General features: G+C 38.5%; 1 protein-coding gene across 6 annotated transcripts in view; it reads right to left on the bottom strand.

Moving 5' to 3' along the window:
- LTBP1 (latent transforming growth factor beta binding protein 1) overlaps positions 1-20,993 on the bottom strand; it is a 375,509-nt gene that overhangs the window by 80,369 nt on the left and 274,147 nt on the right. For all 6 annotated transcript variants that reach the window (XM_073338422.2, XM_073338423.2, XM_073338424.2 and 3 more), the window contains 4 exons: positions 17,826-17,948; positions 15,531-15,653; positions 12,308-12,430; positions 9,214-9,339 (listed from right to left, as the gene is read on the bottom strand). In XM_073338422.2, the coding sequence (XP_073194523.2) occupies positions 9,214-9,339; positions 12,308-12,430; positions 15,531-15,653; positions 17,826-17,948 (495 nt within the window). The remainder of the gene's footprint in view (positions 1-9,213; positions 9,340-12,307; positions 12,431-15,530; positions 15,654-17,825; positions 17,949-20,993) is intronic.

Genomic DNA, 20,993 nt, shown 5'->3' with positions numbered 1-20,993 from the left:
ATTTTAAGGGAAACAAATACAAAGGACAAGAAATAAAAATATTACTGGTCAGATAATATTCTACAGATAATTAACTTATGAGCATCTATAAGTACATTTTTCTAGAACAATATAATAATAGTGATGTACATACATGCTTCAGATTTACTCTACTATAACAGCTGCATGCAGATAGACAAACACTGAAACAACAACTTCCTAAATTTAATTTTACGCAAGCCTGGCAAATTCTAGCCATCTCCCTCTCCACAATATTAGAGCTTGATCCAACAAAAATCACCGTAAATAATACAATTCTTGTAAATGGAGCTCTCTCTTTTAGTGTTTTCTATGGTGTCCATCATTTTAGTGTTAAATAGTAAACAATATTGGTAAAGTTCACGCCTGTGGAGAAAGCCAACACACGGAGGCCCCAATTCAGCAACGCACATAAATGTATTTAAGTCCCATTGAAATCAATGGAATATAAGCATATGCTTTTCAGCGCATAAGTGGGACTTACAGAGTAGCACAGACCTTATGTTGGGCTTCTGCACAAGTGCCAGTAGCAAGGATTTGCAGATTGGGCCTTTAGGCACTAATTCTGTAGATTTATACACATGAACAGCCCTTACTCAGGTCTGTCAAGTTTTTAAGGTGCAGAAGTATTTTCAGAATTGAGGTCTTAGTGTGTAGCTCCTATTTCTGGTTTGTTGCCCGCCCTAGTGAGCATCCTAGAGTACTGTGCTGAGTAAGTCTGCTCTTCTGACTGACTCAATTGCCACGTCAGCCTATAAAGAGTCTGCTTGTGGCAGAGAGCAGTCTGTTGTTATAAGTGTATTATGAATACCGTGAATATATTATTTTAATCTCCATTCAAAATAAGACCTAAAACCGAAGTCCTGACCACTTGTGGTCATTAAAAATCTCATGGCATGTTTTTCAGGAGTAAGAATGTTAACCCCAGTATCCTGGCTAAATCCCAGTTTGGGTTATTACATTTTGCCATCTTAAATCACCCCTGCAATTTCAAATGGAGAAGTTATTTCTGCATTCCATTTCTAAAAGCTATTGTAAATGTTGAGTAGTGATGCTGTCCACTGTGGAACACCTTCAGTGTTCTGCTGCTGAGGTGGCTGCATTTCAGTGGTGAACCAAGTGATTCTTTTTACTTTATAAAATGCACCAAGTTTAGGCTGTAGCTGTATGTGAAATTAGTTGTGCACATTAAAGCATACAGAAACTGAGAAAAAGTAAATTATAGAAGGATTCCAAGAAAAAAAACCCTGGGAATGGAGATTCAACATCTCATTCCCAACCAACCTCATACTGATGGCACCTATACTCATTCTTGCCATCTCTACTAAAGGCTTTACATATTCATTCGGCTGGAAAGTTGACAGAACAGAACTTTGAACCACACCATATAAGACAACCCTTCGGACAGATGAGCATTTCCACAATGCTACTCTTTGGTATTTCTCAGAAAGGAAAGAATGGAGACATTCAAGTGCAGCTCTGTCTACCTCTCCCAGTGTTTGGAGCTGTGTCAACAACACCTCATCATTTACAATACCAAATGCCTAAAAGAATCAGGAAAGACATGCCTTGTTCATCTCCTGAAAGAGGTCATTGAGCAATGATATCAATGACTTCTCTTAAAAATACCCAGATCTAAAGTCCAATTGAAAGGGGTCAAGGAAATCTAAGGTCTCTGAATCACTTGGTCACTGCCCCTCAATGGCTGCCTAAATTTTGGTAGCCTTTCACTCATAGGCCCAGACTTCCCCTCTGCCCCGTGGGTGCTTGATCCCCCCACCCCTGGCCCCGCCCCTGCCTGCCCCAATTCCACCCCCTTCCCCCAAGTCCCCACCCCTGCCCCACCTCTTTACTGCCTCCTCCCCAGAGTGCACCACGTCCCCACTCCTCCCTCTCCCTCCCTGAAAGTCCTAAGCGCCGCCAAACAGCTGTTAGGTGGCGGGTAGGAAGTGCTGAGAGGGGGAGGAGCAGGGACGCTATGCTCGAGGGAGGAGGAGAGGTTGGGGGTGGGGGGAGCTTGGCTGCTGGTGGGTGTGGAGCACCTGCTAATTCTTCCCCATGGGTGCTCCAGCCCCGCAGCACCCATGGAGTTGGCGCCTATGTTTTCACTGCCTGCCTACCGCAGCAGCACTACCCAGAATCTCTGCAGTGCTACAGGCTATGGTTCTAGCCAACACACCCATCCCACTCATAGCCCCACTCCTGTCCCCATGCAGAGTCTTGTGAAGGAGTACTTGGAGAACAGCCTTTGGTTGTCTGCCTCAGATGGTGTTCTAAAGGAATTTTCCCTCAGCTGGAACTAGGGCCTTCAGAGCCTCTCTATGCTGTTCTGGCCTCTTTACACAGCATAAAGGGACTGGACCAGGGGGGAAGAGTCTCCCTCATATACTTCTAAGGCCAAAAGGGATTACTCTGATCATCCAGTCTGACCTCCTGTATAACACAGGTCATAGAACTTCACCCAGTGATTCCTCCATCAAGCCCAATACATTGTGGTGGAACTAGAACATATCTTTTAGAAAGACACCTAATCTTGTTTTAAAGACTCCAAGTGGTGGAGAATTTATCACTTTCTCTCCTAAGCTGTTCTGTTTAATTAGCCTCTATTAATGTATGTAAAACTTATGTAAAAATGTGTAAAATATATACTTATGTTAATGTAAAATTTCCAACATTGCACTGAAATTTAGAAATATTTTTCTTGTTATATTTATTATTGTATTTGGTATAATTTTTTTCACTCGTAGCTTGGATTGCCACAAGAATATTTTACTATTAAAGGTAATATTACTTGGAATGATAAAACTTTTATCAGTGGTTAGTAAATAGATGATTGATTTTTGCCAATACATGTTCTTTTAATATAATTCTTTTTATCTTGATTTATTAAACAGATCAAGGAAAAATACTGCAGTAATTAATCTTGAAAATGGTTATTTGTCTTTGGTGAAGAATACAATCATTAATACATTTATCTCACAGGAACTGAATGTGATAATGGGAATGGGCTGTCAAATAATTGGTTATTGAACTGTTCAACATCACAAAAAAAAATCAGTAAAATTAACAGAGCAGTAAGAGTAGCCAATACGTGTATCTGTATTATAGTGTTAAAGAAACATTATCAAGGCTGAGAGGTCAAAAACTTGTCTTGGATTCCAAATACTTCCATCTCCTAACCAATCACCACAACTATAGGACAATTATTATTAAAAAGCAAAAGCAAGTGTACTATGAGAGACCCAGGATACCTGCACTTATGGATGCACTTTTCTGACCGTCTCCTCTTGCTACTCAGAATAAGATCTTATTTTATTCATTAACCTTATATTGTGGTTTGCAGAGTTTTGTACATGTGGACACAGAGAACGGTTATGATCCTGCACTCTTTATTCAGACAAAACTTCCATTCAGATCAAATGAGAATTCCGTCTGAGTAAGGAATATAGGATTGAGAGCCAAGTGTATAAGACAATACAAAGCAATGCATTGCATATATTTCCAGTGGCCAATTACAATTTAATAACAGGGATTCCTGAGCCACAGAACACAGTTATTCTATTAAAAGTCTACACAGAGAAGACAAGAACTAGGAATTTAAAATTATATAAATTACAGTATCCTTTTCTCGTAATAGCTATATATTAAAGAAAACAGATGGGAAAGGATCATATAAGTCTGTTCTCAAAAGGTAAAGTGAGGTCATTGACTGAAAAGCAGCAGAAACAAAATCCATCATTGCAACAAGTGTCCTAATTAAATATATAACACATCCACAGAGGATGATTTTGTTTTTAAAAGTACACAGTCTGAACACGACTGACTCATACAGTGAGTGACTGGGAACCTACAGAGAGGGTCCAAGCACCAAATATTTTTCCTTGTCTAGACAGCTCACTCAAAGGCCTCCTGTTTTACAGCCGGAAAGGGCATTTGTTGCTTTAATCACCCTGTAAAGTATGTGACTTGTAATGGGCAAACATCTTGCTACATGGAGACAAAAGTGGGGGAACATACTAAGATAGCATATGTCTGTACAATTAAAATGTAGCTTTGTGATTATGATATATTTCAAAATCTAATGCCAGTTCTGCATTTCTTAATCAAAACTCCTACTGATCTGAAATCAGTAAGAGTTTTACCTGAATAATGAGTACAGGACTGAGGCCTGAATAACTAGGATCTTAAAAGGAATGCCTCAAATCAGCAAAACATTTAAGTATGTACTTAAGTCTATACCTATTCAGCAAAGCACTTGAATCCAAATTAAGGGAAACATTGCTTTCAGGAAAGCACCTAAAGATGTGATTAACTTTAGGTATCTGCCTAAATTGCACTGAATTCTATTCAGATTGTAAGTTTTCCAGGGCGGGGACTGTTTCCTTCTACATGCTTGTACAGTATAGTGCTTAGCACAAAAGGCCCCAATATTGGCTGAGACCTTTAGGTACTTCCATAATACTCCTAATAAATAACAATAATAGTAATGATGAGGGGGAAGTCAGAATAACTAGGATTTTGAATATAGTGTTTAGATGGCCACGTGAAGTATTGCTGGGTGGCTATTCCATGTGGTGATGGTGATTTGCACCTCCGGCTTAAGGAAGAAGTTTCTCTGTTTTCCATTCAAGTTCTGGGTCACTGCTTTAGCCTCAGGGTCAGGGTGGATACATTATGGCTTGGAACCCAATCTGTCTACTTCAGGACATGTGAGAGGGCTGTTGAAGCTTGCTAGGAAACTATTAAGCGTTCACCAAAAGGTGGCCCATTTTGGAAAGTGCCATGAATTTATTTTGGGTTTACTTTTGACAGGTCAAGGATGGAGTTTCCGACTTCACTGTAGAATATTTAAGTTGGGGGTCTAGCATGCCTGTGATGATGGCCTCTGCACACTACATTGGAGGAATTCACTTGCACATTTAGTGGACCATACCATGGCTCCAGAGGAGTGCCAGAGTTCCTGCTCCTCCTTCCCAAAACCTCCTTCTCTTCCCAGCAAGGGCACAGTTAAGATTGTGATGTGTGGTCTGTGGTGAACAATGGCTATGCAAAGTAGTAAGGTGTCTGGATGGAGGGATAGAAATTATGTATTTTTCATCACTTAACTTCTCATTTCCCCAATGTTGAGGTTTATGGTAGGTATTTTGTGTGTACAATAGCCTTAACTGATACACAATATAGTGTTTTTTTGTTTTAGAAAGATCTATTCACAGAAATGCCCTGACAGCTCAGAGGTATGACAGCTACGAAGTGGAGTAGGGAAGAAGCAGAAAGAATGGGGAGCTCCGGTGGGCTGAAAGATACAGACATGTTATGGTAGCACTTAGATGTGTTGGGAGCTACTATGTGTGAGTTGGTTCTTGGCACAGAGAGGGGAGATGCTGGGGGGATTCCCGGAAGAGGCACTGGGGGTGGAGCTGGGGACAGAATTGAGTGTCGCCAGGACCAGAGTAGAGGCTTGGGTATCAGGGCAGGGCTGTTGCTTAGCACCGAGAATGCTGCCATGACTTATTGCTGCCAAAGCTGGCTGACAGTTAGCTAGGGAAGAACCTTTGCAAGAATCTCAACAAGCTCAATGGAAAGCTAATGAGTCCCCCAGTGTTACTTCCAAGAGTTTCCTTATTAGGTAACTCTGTCAAGCCTGATCACCAGATTCAGCTCCTGGGAAGGGGGCAGTGATGGAATACCACAGCTACTACAAAGGTTTGATTTACTCCTTCGAAGACGGTAGAGTCTACACAGCTGTGCAGCTTACTTTGGCCAGTAGCCATAAAGACTCAAGACCAGGATTAAACCACACAAGCTCCTTAATCATCTTACGTTGTTTTTAACTTTTCAGAAAACATCTGAACTTGTAAGAAAACAACCCAGAGAGATGGAAAATCTTCTTTCCAGGTTACTAAAGGCAGCTAAATCCAGCAAAATGTCCTTAGTCTCTACTCTGATGATATAAACAGCTATTCTCATTCACTTATCTAGAAATAAAATTCATAAAGGCAACTAGTGTGCAGAACAGTAGCTTCCGCAGCTGGAAGCCACATCCTCTCACAGCACCTGGAATGTTATAAGTTCTTTTTGTTTCTGTTCTTTTTTTTAAATTTTATGCTAAACTGAATTCTGAAAATTATGGACATACAAAAACCAGGACTGAAGTGATTGGTGTCTGCTTGAAAGCTTTTTTCAGCTTTAGATCTTTATATTTTTATTATTTTTTAAAATTAAAACGATTGCATACAGTAGCCAATTATAACTTAAAAGGATTATTACTGCTTCAGGAGACTATAAACAGCTGTGTTTAGTCAAGTTATTAAAGTACATTTCCTAGTGTCGAATATACTGCCTGATCTGCATCCCATATACACCACCAGTTACCTGTGAAGCACAGTTAATGGGTTTTACACTTTTTATTTTACTCTCCATTGTTTATAAATATATTAGATGCCTGCATATAAATATTCTTCTGATTTAATCCTTTTCTATTTGGTTAAAAATCTGGCTTTTTGTTTGTAATTAAGATTAACTTTGTACACATAACCATCATCATCAATGATGCCACCACATCTCTGGGAATAGTGCTGGTTAATTAACTGGCACAGACCCAGCCAGACTTCCTCATTGTTTTGTGGGACCCCTAAAACTAGCAGTTACTGCTTTTGTTTAGTTGAGGTTGCTGTTTAATTCTGGCATTTCCTAACTTTTTGAGTGTCTGACTTTGCAACCTTGATAATGTTCCTTTAACATAGAGTTTCGTTTTGTTCTTGTGATATAGAGTGTTTAGTTTAAACCTTTCTGACTTCTTCCTTACGCTCTATGGTGAGGAAGACACCTACTATAGTATTCTTGTTCAGAAACTGAAGACATTTAACCCTTTCCCTGCTAAATACTGGATGGAGTCTATATATCCTGCACAATTTTACATGAATAATTTTAGCAGTCTGGATTCTGGGACAACTTTGAAGTATTTTCATTGTTTGAGATCATAAAAATGCATCCCACTGCCAGAACTCTTCAGATGCACTGTCTCTTCTCTACCTGACAAGGCTATTCTAATGGCACAAAAAAAAAAAGGCTCTTTCAGTTCATGCTACTATTAATTACTGAGCACTGACAAGATGGTTGATGCCATATCAGTTCTAAATATTTTATGACAATCTCTTCATGGTAGTACAGCAATGTCCCATTGCCAACAGCATGTTTGGCTTTATTAGTTATTACTACAGCAGGTATATGCTAGACAAAAATTACTTCAATTTTCCTCCCGGTATATCTTTCACAAGGTGGGGGGAATGAATACAGTAACCACGCAGGACGTCTCCACATGCCCTCTCCATTGCAGAGAAGGTCTTTGTACCAGCCCTGAGTAGACTGATGGGGTGAGGTTTGTAGAGGTGGCACCATATGTAAATAAATTTACATGGGTTAATTGGCCTCCAACAAACTAACATTTGGAGTGGAGAAGCTGGTTGGGTGTCTGAAGTCCATCTCCCCTAATTTCCAACACAAAGCTGCTTATAACTCTATCCAGTATTTCTGCTATTCATGAATTCTCTAGAATTGCTTCTCAAGATGCCTGCTGGTTTTTTTGTGTGTGTTTGTTTGCATTGTTTAATTTTGGTTTTATTCCTCTTGAATCGTTGTTATATATTTCACAATATTTCTCGATTGAATAGTCCATGTATCTCTATGAATGACCATTCTTAATCTGGTTAGTGGAACTTTTACTTCTTACTTTGTTGATGGCAAAAATTATGTTTTCTGTGTATTACGGATCATAAATCTCTTTTTTAAAATTTACCCAAAGGACGGTAGAGCAGCACCACTGGCAAGTGTGTGCTTTCAATCAGCAACAGGACACTTTCTTATGTTGGAGCCAAACAAAAACCCCAAGTGCACCTCATCTGCAAACTTTCCATGCCTGTGGTTGAGGTTTCTCACCATTGTTATTACTGGAACTGTTTTTACTACCATTTTTGAAAAAGATCTATATATGTGTGTACGTGCATGTGAAAAGGGGGAGGGAGAAAAAGAGGGGGAATGTATGAGTTTGGTTTAAAATTGAAAATTCTAATTTGAAGAGCTATTTATTTGTAGCTCTGACAAAAAATTTAAAAATGTCTAAAACACTAAGACAGAATTTTAAAATAGCCTCATGCAAAAAGAAATTAACCATGATTGCCAGTTTGATTTATTTCTACTGCAGGAATATTTCCTTCATGTCTGTATTTTTAAACATATTACAAACAGGGTTTTAATGTTTCAAATAGAGCCATCAGAACATTAAAAAATTAAGTTAAGGTTTTACTGCTAAAATATTTGAGAAGCCCTAAATTAAAGGTGCCTAAACTTTGTAGCAATAATGGTCACACTTAAAACTTTCCAGGAGTCTGAATACCCCCTCTAATTTATGTGAATTTTGTGACCAATTCCCTCCTTCCACCCCCTCAAGGGGATTTTAAAATAAAGAAAATTTTTTCCAGCTATGAATAGTTTTTTCACTTTACAGCTGTGTGTCTTTTTGCTTCTCCCTCACCTTTTCCCATTTCTTTATTCCATTCTCTCTCTCTCTCCTTCCATCTCTCACTTTCCGTTTGCAATTAAATCCCCCACACATTGCAGTTTAATTTATTAAATATTATAAAGCATTAAGGTTGCACAGTTAGTCACCAAAAGACAAGAAAAGCAGAAGTTAAGTTTCTAACCTTCACTCAGTCTTGCTGCTTGTTCTGTACGTTTCATACTATACATTTTATGACATGAACAGTAATATTAAGCTACATGTTTTCCAGAAAAACAAGAATATAAAACACCATATACTTTATGTGCAAGGTTGCTATATTAATGTTGCTTTTGGAATCTTACAGCCAAATTGTGACTACCTTATTTACCCAACTAGTTCCATACAATCAATGGGATCACTTAAATGAGTAAGAATCTGGCCTTTAATTTTTGCATTTCTTAACTTCTTGTGACTAACTATGCACATTCAATATTGCATTAGCAAAGCATTTAATATTTAGTTCTCTAGATTCTCTTTAAAAAATTTAACACAGCTTTAGGTGCTTCAAATGAGGAAGAAGACAACTTTTATGTTGTTTGAAAAGTTTTTAGCAACATAAGCTCTTAAACTACATTAAATCCTTACTGTGGCATATGGCTACAGGGTGAAATTCACTATGGTATCACTACTCATCTCACCTTCACATGTTTGGCCATCTGTAGAAACTGAAAAGCCTTGTTCACAAATGCAGTGGAAAGAACCATCTGTATTTAGGCATTCCCCATGTGGCAAACAAAGTTCAGATCCTTCACATTCATCGATATCTGGAAAACACAGAGCAGAGTTGTAAAATGTTTTAAACTTCCCTCTCTAATATTACTTGTGAAGCAGATTCCAACGTGCATTAGTGTTTGGCATATTGCCACAACCTATTTACATTGGTTAATGACGGTCAGTTAAACTGCCAAAATGTATGTGAGGAATGCTGATACCTGTTAGCAGAAGTGTGCTCCACTTGTCATACATGATCTGTTTTCAGCCATGGGTGAAAGTGCTAAATCAGTAAAAGTATGTTTACTAGAGTGAAGGGCCAGATTTTCTGTGGTGCTGAACAGAAGTTTGGCAGAGAGGGAGGGGGTGCCAGGAAGCCAGTAATTACACCACCCTGACCCCAAGCACAGGTTAGAGCAGCGTATGGAACTAACTTCCACCAGCTAAACAGATTTTAAGGGCCAATATATCAGCTAAGCACAGCCAGAGAGTACATTCTGGTCAAGCAATGCTCCCTTCACTTGACTCCCTACAATGCGGCTAAGAGGAGGATGGGGAGTGGTGCAGGGGCTAGCTACATCAGCTCTGCACTAGCTGACAACTCCCTTGTGTCAGAAGGAGAATTCTCAGATGGCCCACTCTGATTGCTTTCTGGACCCTCTGTGCTGCTCAAGTGGCACAAAAGGCGAGAACGCAGCCGAGATTTTAGTACAAGGTCTTGACAGCAGAGTTTGGAAGATTACATTTTGTTTCCAATAAGCTGATTTTCTACACACTGCAGCCAAAAAGCATCTTTAGAATTTGGGCATGTTCTCAAGATGTCAGTGCATACGGAGCAGTCAAGTACTGCTCAGTTTTTACAAGTAAAGATATTTTTTCTGCCTGCCTACCCTGCAAACTCAACCTGGAATTAGAAAATCAACTCTTTGTTCTTTCTGGATCAAGCATCATCAAAGATAAAAATTTCTGCAGCTTGAACTTAGTTAGTAATTCTGTTGATGATGCATGAGCCAGAATAGAAATCAACTCAATGTTCTGGAGCAGTGTTTCTCAACCCACAGCCCACGGGCTGTCTGCAGCCCAATCAGCACACATCTGTGGCCCATGTGATATCCTCAGGGCCATACAGGTAGTATAAATATTCTTGTGTGAGTGAACCCACAGAACACATAGAAAGCTGTATATGTGGCCCACAATGTACATAGGTTGAGAACCCCTGTTCTGGAGTCTCACTGGCTGTGGAGCGTAACTAGGTAAAAAGAAGTAATACATATTTTAGTTAGCAAAGTAAGCAGATGGTTGAATACATACAAGGATCAGGTCTGTTGATTAAGGTGGTGCCATTTATACATAGTCACTTTTCAGACTATAATTGTACTTTTAGATTTTGCTTTATAAAACACTCAAAAACATTCAGGTAAGTCACCCAAATAAGCCCCACCTTAAGGTCAACCACAAACTCTGAAACAACCTGACCCATCCATCAGAAAGGTTCTTCTGATCAGTAACCACAAAAAATATAGATCCTTACTCTTAACTAACGAGAGGCGGGTGTCTTTTGAAAGTATTGTGCAGGTTTCCTTTGAGGATGAGGAGTTTGATAGGTTAGATAAAGATTGATTGCTTTGTGAAATGTGTGCACAGTGGGAGTTTAAATTCATTACTCTGCTAGACATTAAAAAACATGGACTGAACAGACACTGGATTTATGGCTTATTGCAACAATCTGTAACCCAACACTAACCCTTTTTTTAGGTCCTAGGACTGCAGAGGTGTTAACAGGCCACCCTTCCTTGAATGGTTCCTTAAATATGTGCTAGCTACTTTTGCTCAACAATCTATTACACCTTGCATTTTGCTGTGATGCTGGGAGTTCCTTTTCCCAGACCTGAAGAAGAGCTCTTTGTAGCTCCAAAGTTGGTCTCTCTCCGCAACAGAAGTTGGTTCAACAAATGATATTACCTCACCCACCTTGTCATTCTAATATCCTGTGACCAACATGGCTACAGTCAGTCGTAACTATACAGTTTTGCTTAGACTCTGGCCACCTTTATAGCCACCTTTACAGTCCATGGACACCAGCAATACCTATGGTTAATTATATATATAGCACAAACAACGAGGAGTCCTTGTGGCATCTTAGAGACTAACAAATGTATTTGGGCATAAGCTTTCGTGGGCTATAACCCACTTCATCAGATGCACGGAGTAAAAAGAGTAGGTAAGGTACAATATCTTTGGAAAGTAAGCTGTCCCTAGTTATAGGATAGGGATGTCTTAAAGCTGTTAGAAAAAATCTTGGAAACCAAAATAAATGCTTCCAAAGAAAATGGAAGGTTAATAGTGTTATGGGGGCAGAATTAAGGTTTTTTGATCTTAACCATGTATTTGCATGCTTTCAAATGTTTTGGAGTGTTTTCGCTAAATGGCACTTAATCTTCGGCTATCAAGACTTTCAAACATTTATGTTCTTTGAGAAAAAAATTCAATAGTATTTTATCTGAAGGGATAAATCCTTTCAGCCTTAATCGCTGGCTAATAATTGTTTTGCCTGTGAATATTTATTGTCTCTGTCAAGTGGAATTATTAATTATAGCAAGATACAAAATAAATATACCTAATTGTGTAGTCTTATTTTTCATTTATTTTCCGGTTGTATTTTTTAAATAGTGTACTTACCAGATCTACAGCATTGATAAAAATGGTATAAAATGATCTGTTGTATTTTTCAGCACAACCTGTGCTATCAAAATGAATCTCTCTCAAGACTTGGGAAGACACAACAACTCTAACCTTATATTAGTTTATGAAGAATTCCTACCTCATGATAGGAAGGCTGAGACTATGCCTGTTGGAACAGTTTCTCAATGTATAGAGAAGCCTGCCTGTGGCACAGCAGATGATTGTTTATGGCAAGAAGAGAAGGGTAAGAAGGTGCTTGTAATCCTGTTGATTTGGGATTCTCTTTTATACTATAATTTAAAACATTCTTCAGATATCCCTAACTGAATTAGACTATACCTTGACATCCTCTGTTGGCCATCTGCTGGAAGCCATCTGAACAAGTGCACTCATAAGAACCTTCAGTATTCATGCAGTTTCCTCTAAGACAAATATCACTGTCTTGAAGGCATTCATTAATGTCTGAAATCAAACCATTGCCAAAAATTAGACAATTTCAAAACTGAATAACCTCTTAAAAGTGACATATTTAATACTGGTATGTCAACTTGAGGTAACAGCTTATATTTACTACATTTAAATAAAAATAACAATTTTTAAATGTAGCGTGTGTCTAATTTCCCTGTCTACACATTCACAGCTCAGATTTTCCCCCTAATATTTCTCTACAGTTAAAGTTTGAATTTGTACATTCTTAACAAGAATGCCCACACAATGTTGATTGTAAAGCTGACTGAGACAACTCCCTCCCTCTATACTCAAGAGACAATTCTACAAAATTCTCCCCCATTTCCATGGGAACTGTGGGACTATTGTACTACAAGCAACTACAATGGCTTAGAAACCTAAAACAGCTGCACATTTAGAAAACACAAACTCCACGGTGACGCAAATACAGATTCTGATGTACATACAACACAAACACTATGATGCTTCTGCAACATTAGTTCCATGACATGCAAACAATACAAACTAATTTACTGTCATTCAATAGGATGCTGAAGTCTCACTCAAAACAGTTTTTATAACTGAACACTGCACAGATTATGTAATCTGTTCCACGTGGACATGTAGGATTTTATACTTACTGCATAAATTGTATGAACTATGTTGCCTGGTTACCTTTTGTAAATTGAGTTGCATTCATGCTTTGGTACTTTCTGAACCTGTGTGTTTTGGACACTACTGGGCCACCATGCAAACTTTTATAAACTGGTAATGATATTAAGAATTCACACTCTGGTCCACATTGTCTGCAAATATAATTCAACATGGTTCCACTGAAGTCAATACAGCTATATCGATTTACACTAGTGGACTGATCCAACTCCCATATAGGCTTTGGGATACAGTCTCAACTGAGAATCAGGGCCTCAACCACTGTGAAATTAATATGATGGTAGCAGCTGAAATGATACACTGATAAATGAGAGGAAGCAATAAATCAGCTATTTTGTTATAGGAATATATAAAGAAGTGATTATAGCAAAAATGCTTACATTACATGGATACTATATAAACACCTTATTCCACTACTGCAAAGGAAGCCATTTAATGTTTTGTGATTGTGCCTCACTAGTTTTCGGGAAAAACAGAAAGTAAAAGAAAATAAAATAGAAAAAAAACAGTTTATAGGCTACAGGCAGATAGGATTTTCGTTGATACAGAAAATAAAGAGTTTTATGTGATGGTTTTTTATTATTCTGACCTTTTATGCATGACTTTTTAGCAGACCAAAATGATGCTGCCTTTTCCATTTGGACATGAACCCAACAAAAGAACATAAGGCTCTTTCTGAACTGATCTTTGAACAGTTTGGCTGAATGTGCACTCAGGCCAAGATATCACTGGGATTTAATCTTTTATTTTTTTTTTTAAAAGAGCTTTCTTGCATATGTGAAAGTTCTTATTTCAGATAAAATTGCACTTAATGCTGATGACGTTATGCGAATTCTTGATAAACATATTTGATTTCACATGAATGTGTTTTATATTTATATCATATTTTCAACTGAAAAAAATGTTGGTTTATTTAAATGGTAATTTACTTTGACCGAGAGCAAGTGAAAAAATTGACTCCTTTGTCCTGAATAAATGCCAAACCCCACAAAAAGATAATGGTTTCTGCCAAATTCATTCTAAGTGAAAATTTATTAATCCTAACATACTACCCAAACCTCCCTTCTTCTATTGGAGACTAACCATTTTATTTGGGTATAAGCTTGTTCTAGCCCATGAAAGCTTATGCTCAAATAAATTTGTTAGTCTCTAAAGTGCCACAAGGACGCCTCGTTGTTTTTGCCTATACAGACTAACACGGCTACCACTCTGAAACCTTCTTCTATTGTAACTGTTCATAGTTCCTATGATCAGAATGCAAGAGCCCAAAGAAATAGAGATTTTTTTCTTTGATTTCTTAAAACATTGGATTCTATGAATTGCAAGAGAAGCTGGCATCCTCGTTTGTGAAGGGAAGATCCTGTGACTATCTACCTGCGCTGCTCTTCCCCCACCAACAGAGGTACTGAATCACTGTGGAGATGGTATCTTCCTTTTTCTCTGCATGTCTTATTTGATTCTAGCCCCTGAACAGAATTTCCCAAAGCTCCTTCATGTGCAATCTTGTTCTATACATGAGACTTAAAGATCTAGGAGTTGTATGTGAAGAAGCACTGCGAAGACTCTGGCCCTCCTTGTGTCTGTGCCTATGTCAAAGTGCAACCATCTGAGGGCTTTTCTCTAAGATAACCCAGAACAACTGTTCTTGAAGCCTGGAGAGAGCCCCTTTGGACTGAAGGTTTTCTTGAGATGAAGCTCATATAAGAATGTCACAAAGCAATGAGAATGAGCAAGGACAGAGAATATATCTGAATTAATTATTGAATTAGTTTGCTAATATCAGGACCGAAATCTTATTTGGGATATCACCAAAAGATAGGAAGAGCATTTCCTACAGCACAGCATATCTTCTTGCATTTTGCTGTGTATTTTTTATTTATTCTGTTTTGTACAATTGTTGTGCAAATTGCACTTCTGAGACAGACCAGGCTGCTAAGCTCCAGAAGGATTTACCTGTGGGGAAGGGCAGGTAACGTTTACACAGGACTCCACAGGAGCTAAGCCAGGCCACCCTGCCAGTGCTTCTGTTTGGGGTTGTGGTGGTTGGCTGCAGGCTCCCAAACCAGCCACAGAAGCAGCTGTAATCCAGACAGCCACATAGGTGGACTTTCCATGATGGCAGAAGCATTTGTAACCAGGGATGAATACAGCCCTCTGTTTTAGAATTTGAGCAAGGAGGAGATTTCCTTATTCAAAAGAAACAATCAAATTATTCTCCTCGCCTTCCTCATGGAGCCATAGGTGCAGGTGACAGGAACTGTGTGTGTAAGAATACATGAGATATGGGGTGGTACAGATAGAGACCATCTATGGGATAGTAAAGAATTGAGAAGAGGAGAAAAATCTATCTTCCTTTTCTATCCTCAGAAGTGGCTGTGCCTATGGTTAGAATACTCAGGATCTCATTGAAAAAATCCATAAGTAGTTTAAGTCACATACTTACCCTCACATTGGTCTCCCATAGATGATAATGTGTAACCTTGGCTACAAATACATCTGAAAGACCCATCTGTGTTTCTGCAATTCCCATTTGTGCAGAGATGATGTTGCTGGCATTCATCAATATCTATGAATGAAAAGAAAATATATATCTAAAAAAGAAAACAGTAATGCTGTGCTTCTGAAAATGCCTGTTTTTAAGCAGAAGGTATTCAACATCCCACTCAAACAAAACTGAAGAGTCAAAAGAAAATCACTCTTCTTTTGGTTTGGGTTACTAACAAATAAGTAAGTTCAAAATACTATTAGATGAAACCTCAGCCTAAGACTTCTCCTGCATTTAGGGTTCTCTCAATACCCATTTGTCCTTCATGAACACACACATGCTTTGCCTGAGGGCTTCTTTCACCTCCCACATAGCTAGCTGAGGTAATGAGCCAGCTGGCCCACTGAGTCAGCAAAACGCACAAAACAATTTCCAACAGAATCACCACCTTCTAACAGGGTGCGATTTTCAGGCAAACACTAGCAGGCTGTTTTTCTGTCAAATTTTACATAAAGATTAGATTTTCTTATTTAAACAGTTGCTCTATATTAGAATTAATCCTGTAACTATGATGAGTCAAATGTCTCTCTTTGCTACTATACCCACTGTAATTCCGCAGTGCTTAGAATGATCTCTTCAGTTCTCACAAACTTAAGTGGGGTCAGCCCAGGTCAACATTTGGATTTGGATAGGATACTCCAAATTGGATAGGACTCTGCAGGAAGTGGTATTGCTGATTCAGAAGGTAGCACATGTTTCTATGAGTCAGTACCAAACCATTACCCCAGAATGATGTTAGGGAGCCATGTATTACTGGAGCAGTGTGGTCTTTAATGCTTGTCTAAACTAGAAAAAAAAAGGTGTTTTTTAAAAATTGCATTAGCTAACAAGTTTTAATTTGGTGGTGCTTAAAAATGTTTTAGCACTTAGTATTGACAGGCTTTAACTTCTTTAAAAAGATGTTAGCTGGTTATGGTCCACCCTAGGGGCAGGGGATCAAAATTGGTTTTGATTAAACAAAGATACCATTTCATATCTGTCAACAGCAATGTGATGTGCATGGATAGACCACTGTGAAACGATGTGGTGGATTCTCCATCACTTACAGTCTTTGAATCAAGCCTGGATGCCCCTCTAAAAGATATGGTATAGCTCAAAAAGAAGTGATGGACTTGATGCAGAAATTACTGGGGTGAGGTTCTTTGGACTGTGTTATACAGGAGGTCAGATAAGATAAACATAATGGTCCCTTTGGCTTTAACATTTATGAAGCTCCATTGACTTAATTGACTGGTTAGTGTCTAGAAACATGCATTACATTGCAGGATCAGGTCCTTATTTTAGAGGTGTGCATTTCAGGAAGGGCCAACTTTCCATGTATGCCTAGCTTGATAAATGTGTTTTCCCATAAAGGGTTCTGAGGACGTAGACTAGCTTTGCCTAAATATTTCCTCTAAACTCAGACTGTCTTGCCTCCTGAGCCACTCCTCCAAGCCCCTCAATCTTCCCCTAAAATTTGTTTAAGTTTGGCAGGAAATCTGAAATAAATTATCATTAGTATTATTCCTTTTACAATTGTACCAAGAAGTCCCATTGTCTTAGATATTGTATAAATGTGTCATAAAAAGATGATTGAGGGACAGATCCTCAGGTTACTTCCTGCTTCCACAGTAAGTCCCTAAAACAGCTACATGAGTTTATTTGTTAGACTGTTAGAATGATACTTTTAGGGCTTGTCTACATTACCCGCTGGATCGACAGGCAGCGATTGATCCGCGGGGGTCGATTTATTGCGTCTAGTCTAGATGCAATAAATCGACCGCCGAGCACTCTACCGTCGACTCCAGTACTCCACCAGGGCGAGAGGTGCAGGCAGAGTCAACACGAGAGCATCAGCCGTAGACTTACTGCAGTGAAGACACCACAGTAAGTAGATCTAAGTATTATTCATGTAGCGGAAGTTGCGTAACTTAGATTGTTCCCCCCTCCCCAGTGTAGACCAGGCCTTTGATATCATAACATTTTATAATATATGTTACAAAGTATACAGAATGCACAACAAGGCCAAGTTAACACAGAAACTTTAGCTCTTGAATTTTCTGACTTGTTTAAATTTTAACTATGCAGGGCTTATGTTGTACATTTTGTTGTTTTGCATTAATAGTTATTTTGTAAAGCATTTGGGATCCTACTGGATGCAAAATGCTATAGACTCATTAGATGAATTATTCTGAGTTTTAGCCACATTCCTACCTTCACACTGGTCCCCTGCTGCAGATAGTTTATAACCTTGGCTACAAGTACATCTGAAAGATCCCTCGATGTTTTCACAATGTCCATTTGTACAGAGATTGCCATACTGACATTCATCTATATCTGTGAATACGAAGAAAGCACGAATATATATATGCGTTAGTACCTATCACATTGTTACACGTTGTAAGGAGAGTGATCACTTTAGATAAGCTATTACCAGCAGGAGAGTGGGGTGGGAGGAGGTATTTTTTCATGCTTTGTGTATATAAAAAGATCTTCTACACTTTCCACAGTATGCATCCGATGAAGTGAGCTGTAGCTCATGAAAGCTTATGCTCAAATAAATTGGTTAGTCTCTAAGGTGCCACAAGTACTCCTTTTCCATCTACAAGGACTTTCAATAGAATGGTATTTAAATTTTGTGTGAACATGGATCCAATTAAATTGGGTTCTGACATGATTTGGTCAGCCATTGTGGACCAGCCAAAGTCTGTCCAAATCATATTTAAAAAACATAATCCAGTTTAGATTAGAACACTTTTTTTGTTAAAACACATGGATCTAAAATTTCTTGATCCCTGAACTGTATTCTACCCTAGGCTGGTAAACAGTTTTAAAGCACAGTTCTTACCATGAGTTAGCTATGCCCACACTATCCTTATCTACACTAATCTTTTCCCCCCTTAATTTGCTCATTGTTGCTTACACCGGTGCAGCTTGAGTGCAGATCAGGTGTCACCAGGTGCTGGCATTTTTACTCCAGTATTCTACAAACTTACTCCTTGCAAGCATAGATAACACTGTTAAAAATGCTAGCGGTTGCCAGTGTCTTGCAAATACTAGCACCCCTCCCCCCCACATTGCTATTGTGGGAAACATTCAGGAAAAATGTCAAAACTTATTCTACCCAAAAATGTGGAGTGGAATTGGGTGGCTGAAATTTTCAACTGTTTGTTAATAACCAACCTGTCCCGATGACAGTTTTTGAAGAAATATTTGACACAATAGGTAGCAACATCATTGCAAAAAATTGTATCATACAACTAAAAAGAAATGTAGAAGACATGATGAATATATTGAATTCAACTGGAAAATGACAGCTAGAGATAGATATTATAATTGCTGATGCTGTTGAAATTTTGAAAGAACACCACAAAACACTGCAGAAAGAGAGAACTAAAGACAAATTTAACTCACAGGCAGTGCAGAAACAGAGGGAGCAAGCACTTACTCCATTCTGATATATATCACACAATGTTCTCAATCCAAATTACAAAATTAAGTGTCTAAATACAAATGATGGGGATGGCACTGTGACTTGGGCATCTGCTAATCATCCATCAATCCTGCCCACCATAAAACATTTCAGGGAATGAGGAGAACTGTTAAAAAAAAAATAAGTTTGCTGTGGAAATTATTAGTAAAGTGAACAACTGTACTGGGGGAATTGCTGGCTATGCAGATATAGAATTCACAGCAGTGATAAACCAGCTTTTCTCCTTCAGTAGCCTGTACTATAGAAAGTGTAGAGAGAACATTTTCTAGGCCTGGACTAATTTATTCTAAGTTAGAAAACTCATTTGATGTAAAGAAAGCAGGAAAATCAATGGACAAAATCCAGATGGCATATGAAGACACAGTATTTGTGAAAATTTCTCAATGCTTCTACTATCATTTATTCAATCACTGTACTGAAACTTGCTTCAACTTTACTTACAAACTACTGATTTTTATTGTAATCACATCAGCAATTTTGATTTCAATGTACAATAGATTTTTTTTAAAAATGGAAACAAAAAGATTAAATTGGTGATTAGAATCAAGTTTTTTTAAAATTAACAATTGATTCAAATTGCATTTATTTAAATCAATCCACCCAGGTTCTAGGACTGATTATAGCAATTCCCAAACCTTGTATCAATGAGACAAGGTGGGTGTGGTAATATCTTTTATTGGACCAAATTCTGTTGGTGAAAGACACAAGCTTTCAAGTTTACACAAGGTATCTCTATGTTGCAATTAGACACCAGTGGCTCACCTGTGCCAGCTGACTCAAGCTTAGGGAGCGAGGCTGCAGCCAGAGCTCTGCAACCCTCCCATCTCGCAGGGTCCTAGAGCCAGGGCTCCAGCCCGAGCCCAAATGTCTACACCACAATTAAACAGCCCCTTAGTCTGAGCCCCACAAGCCTGAATCAGCTGACATGGGCCAATTGCAGGTTTTTAACTGCAGTGTATACATACTCACAGAGCTCTCCTTCACGTCTGGGAAAGGTACCCAGAGTGTAACAGCTAAATACAACATGGAACAGATTTTCAATTAGCACACGCTGCAAGAGACCATTCAAGGTGAAGTGGGCAGCTAACACCTCTACAATCATAGGACAAAGGAGGATAAGTGGGTTACCAATTGCTGTAATGAGCCATAAATCCAGTGTCTTTATTAAGCCCATGATTTTTGGTATCTTGCAGAGTTATGAATGTAAGTTTCCAGGCTCGCCTTTTGAAGGTGTTGTGCAGATTTCCTTTGAGGATGAGGACTGAGATGTGATTTTCAATTTCAGCCTGTTAATTTTTGATTTTGATGTCCCTATCCCACACAGTTCCTAATGTTGTATACATGTAAATCTACCTAAATTTAAATTGAAATGATATGCTTACCTTTCATAAAACAGGGGAGGATATAATTTGTACTGTTAAAGAGCACTGGGATTGTTGGAATTTGTTTCCTAAGGGATCAATTAAAAGGAGTGCAGGAATGGAGAACAAGAATAGGAAAAGAACGACAGAAGACTGACTTGCAGAGGGAAACTACAGAATGGCAATTGGTATGAAGGTTCATCAAGAATCTGATCAATGAGCTGAATGCAGAAGGGACTCTCAAGTTTGCCTATAAATACCTTCACAGATAGAGTAGGATGGATTTTTGCCACATTGTTTAAAGGGAACTTTATTATAAAGCTACAGAGTTGAGTTAAGAAGGAAAAATCTGTCCCCATTAAACCTACTAAAGTTCATGTGGATAATTTTGAATGGAATTCAAGTCCAGGATAAGCAGAAAATGAAGACTGATCATATCACGAAAAGTGTGGATGAATTGCCTTGGTTATATGTGATTTAGAATTTTACATGAAATAAGAGAAAAGGAAAAAGTACTTTGCATGCCTT

This window comes from Lepidochelys kempii, chromosome 3 (assembly GCF_965140285.1).
Source record: "Lepidochelys kempii isolate rLepKem1 chromosome 3, rLepKem1.hap1, whole genome shotgun sequence".
NCBI lineage: Eukaryota > Metazoa > Chordata > Testudines > Cheloniidae > Lepidochelys > Lepidochelys kempii.
This window is presented reverse-complemented; position numbering and strand designations above follow the sequence as displayed.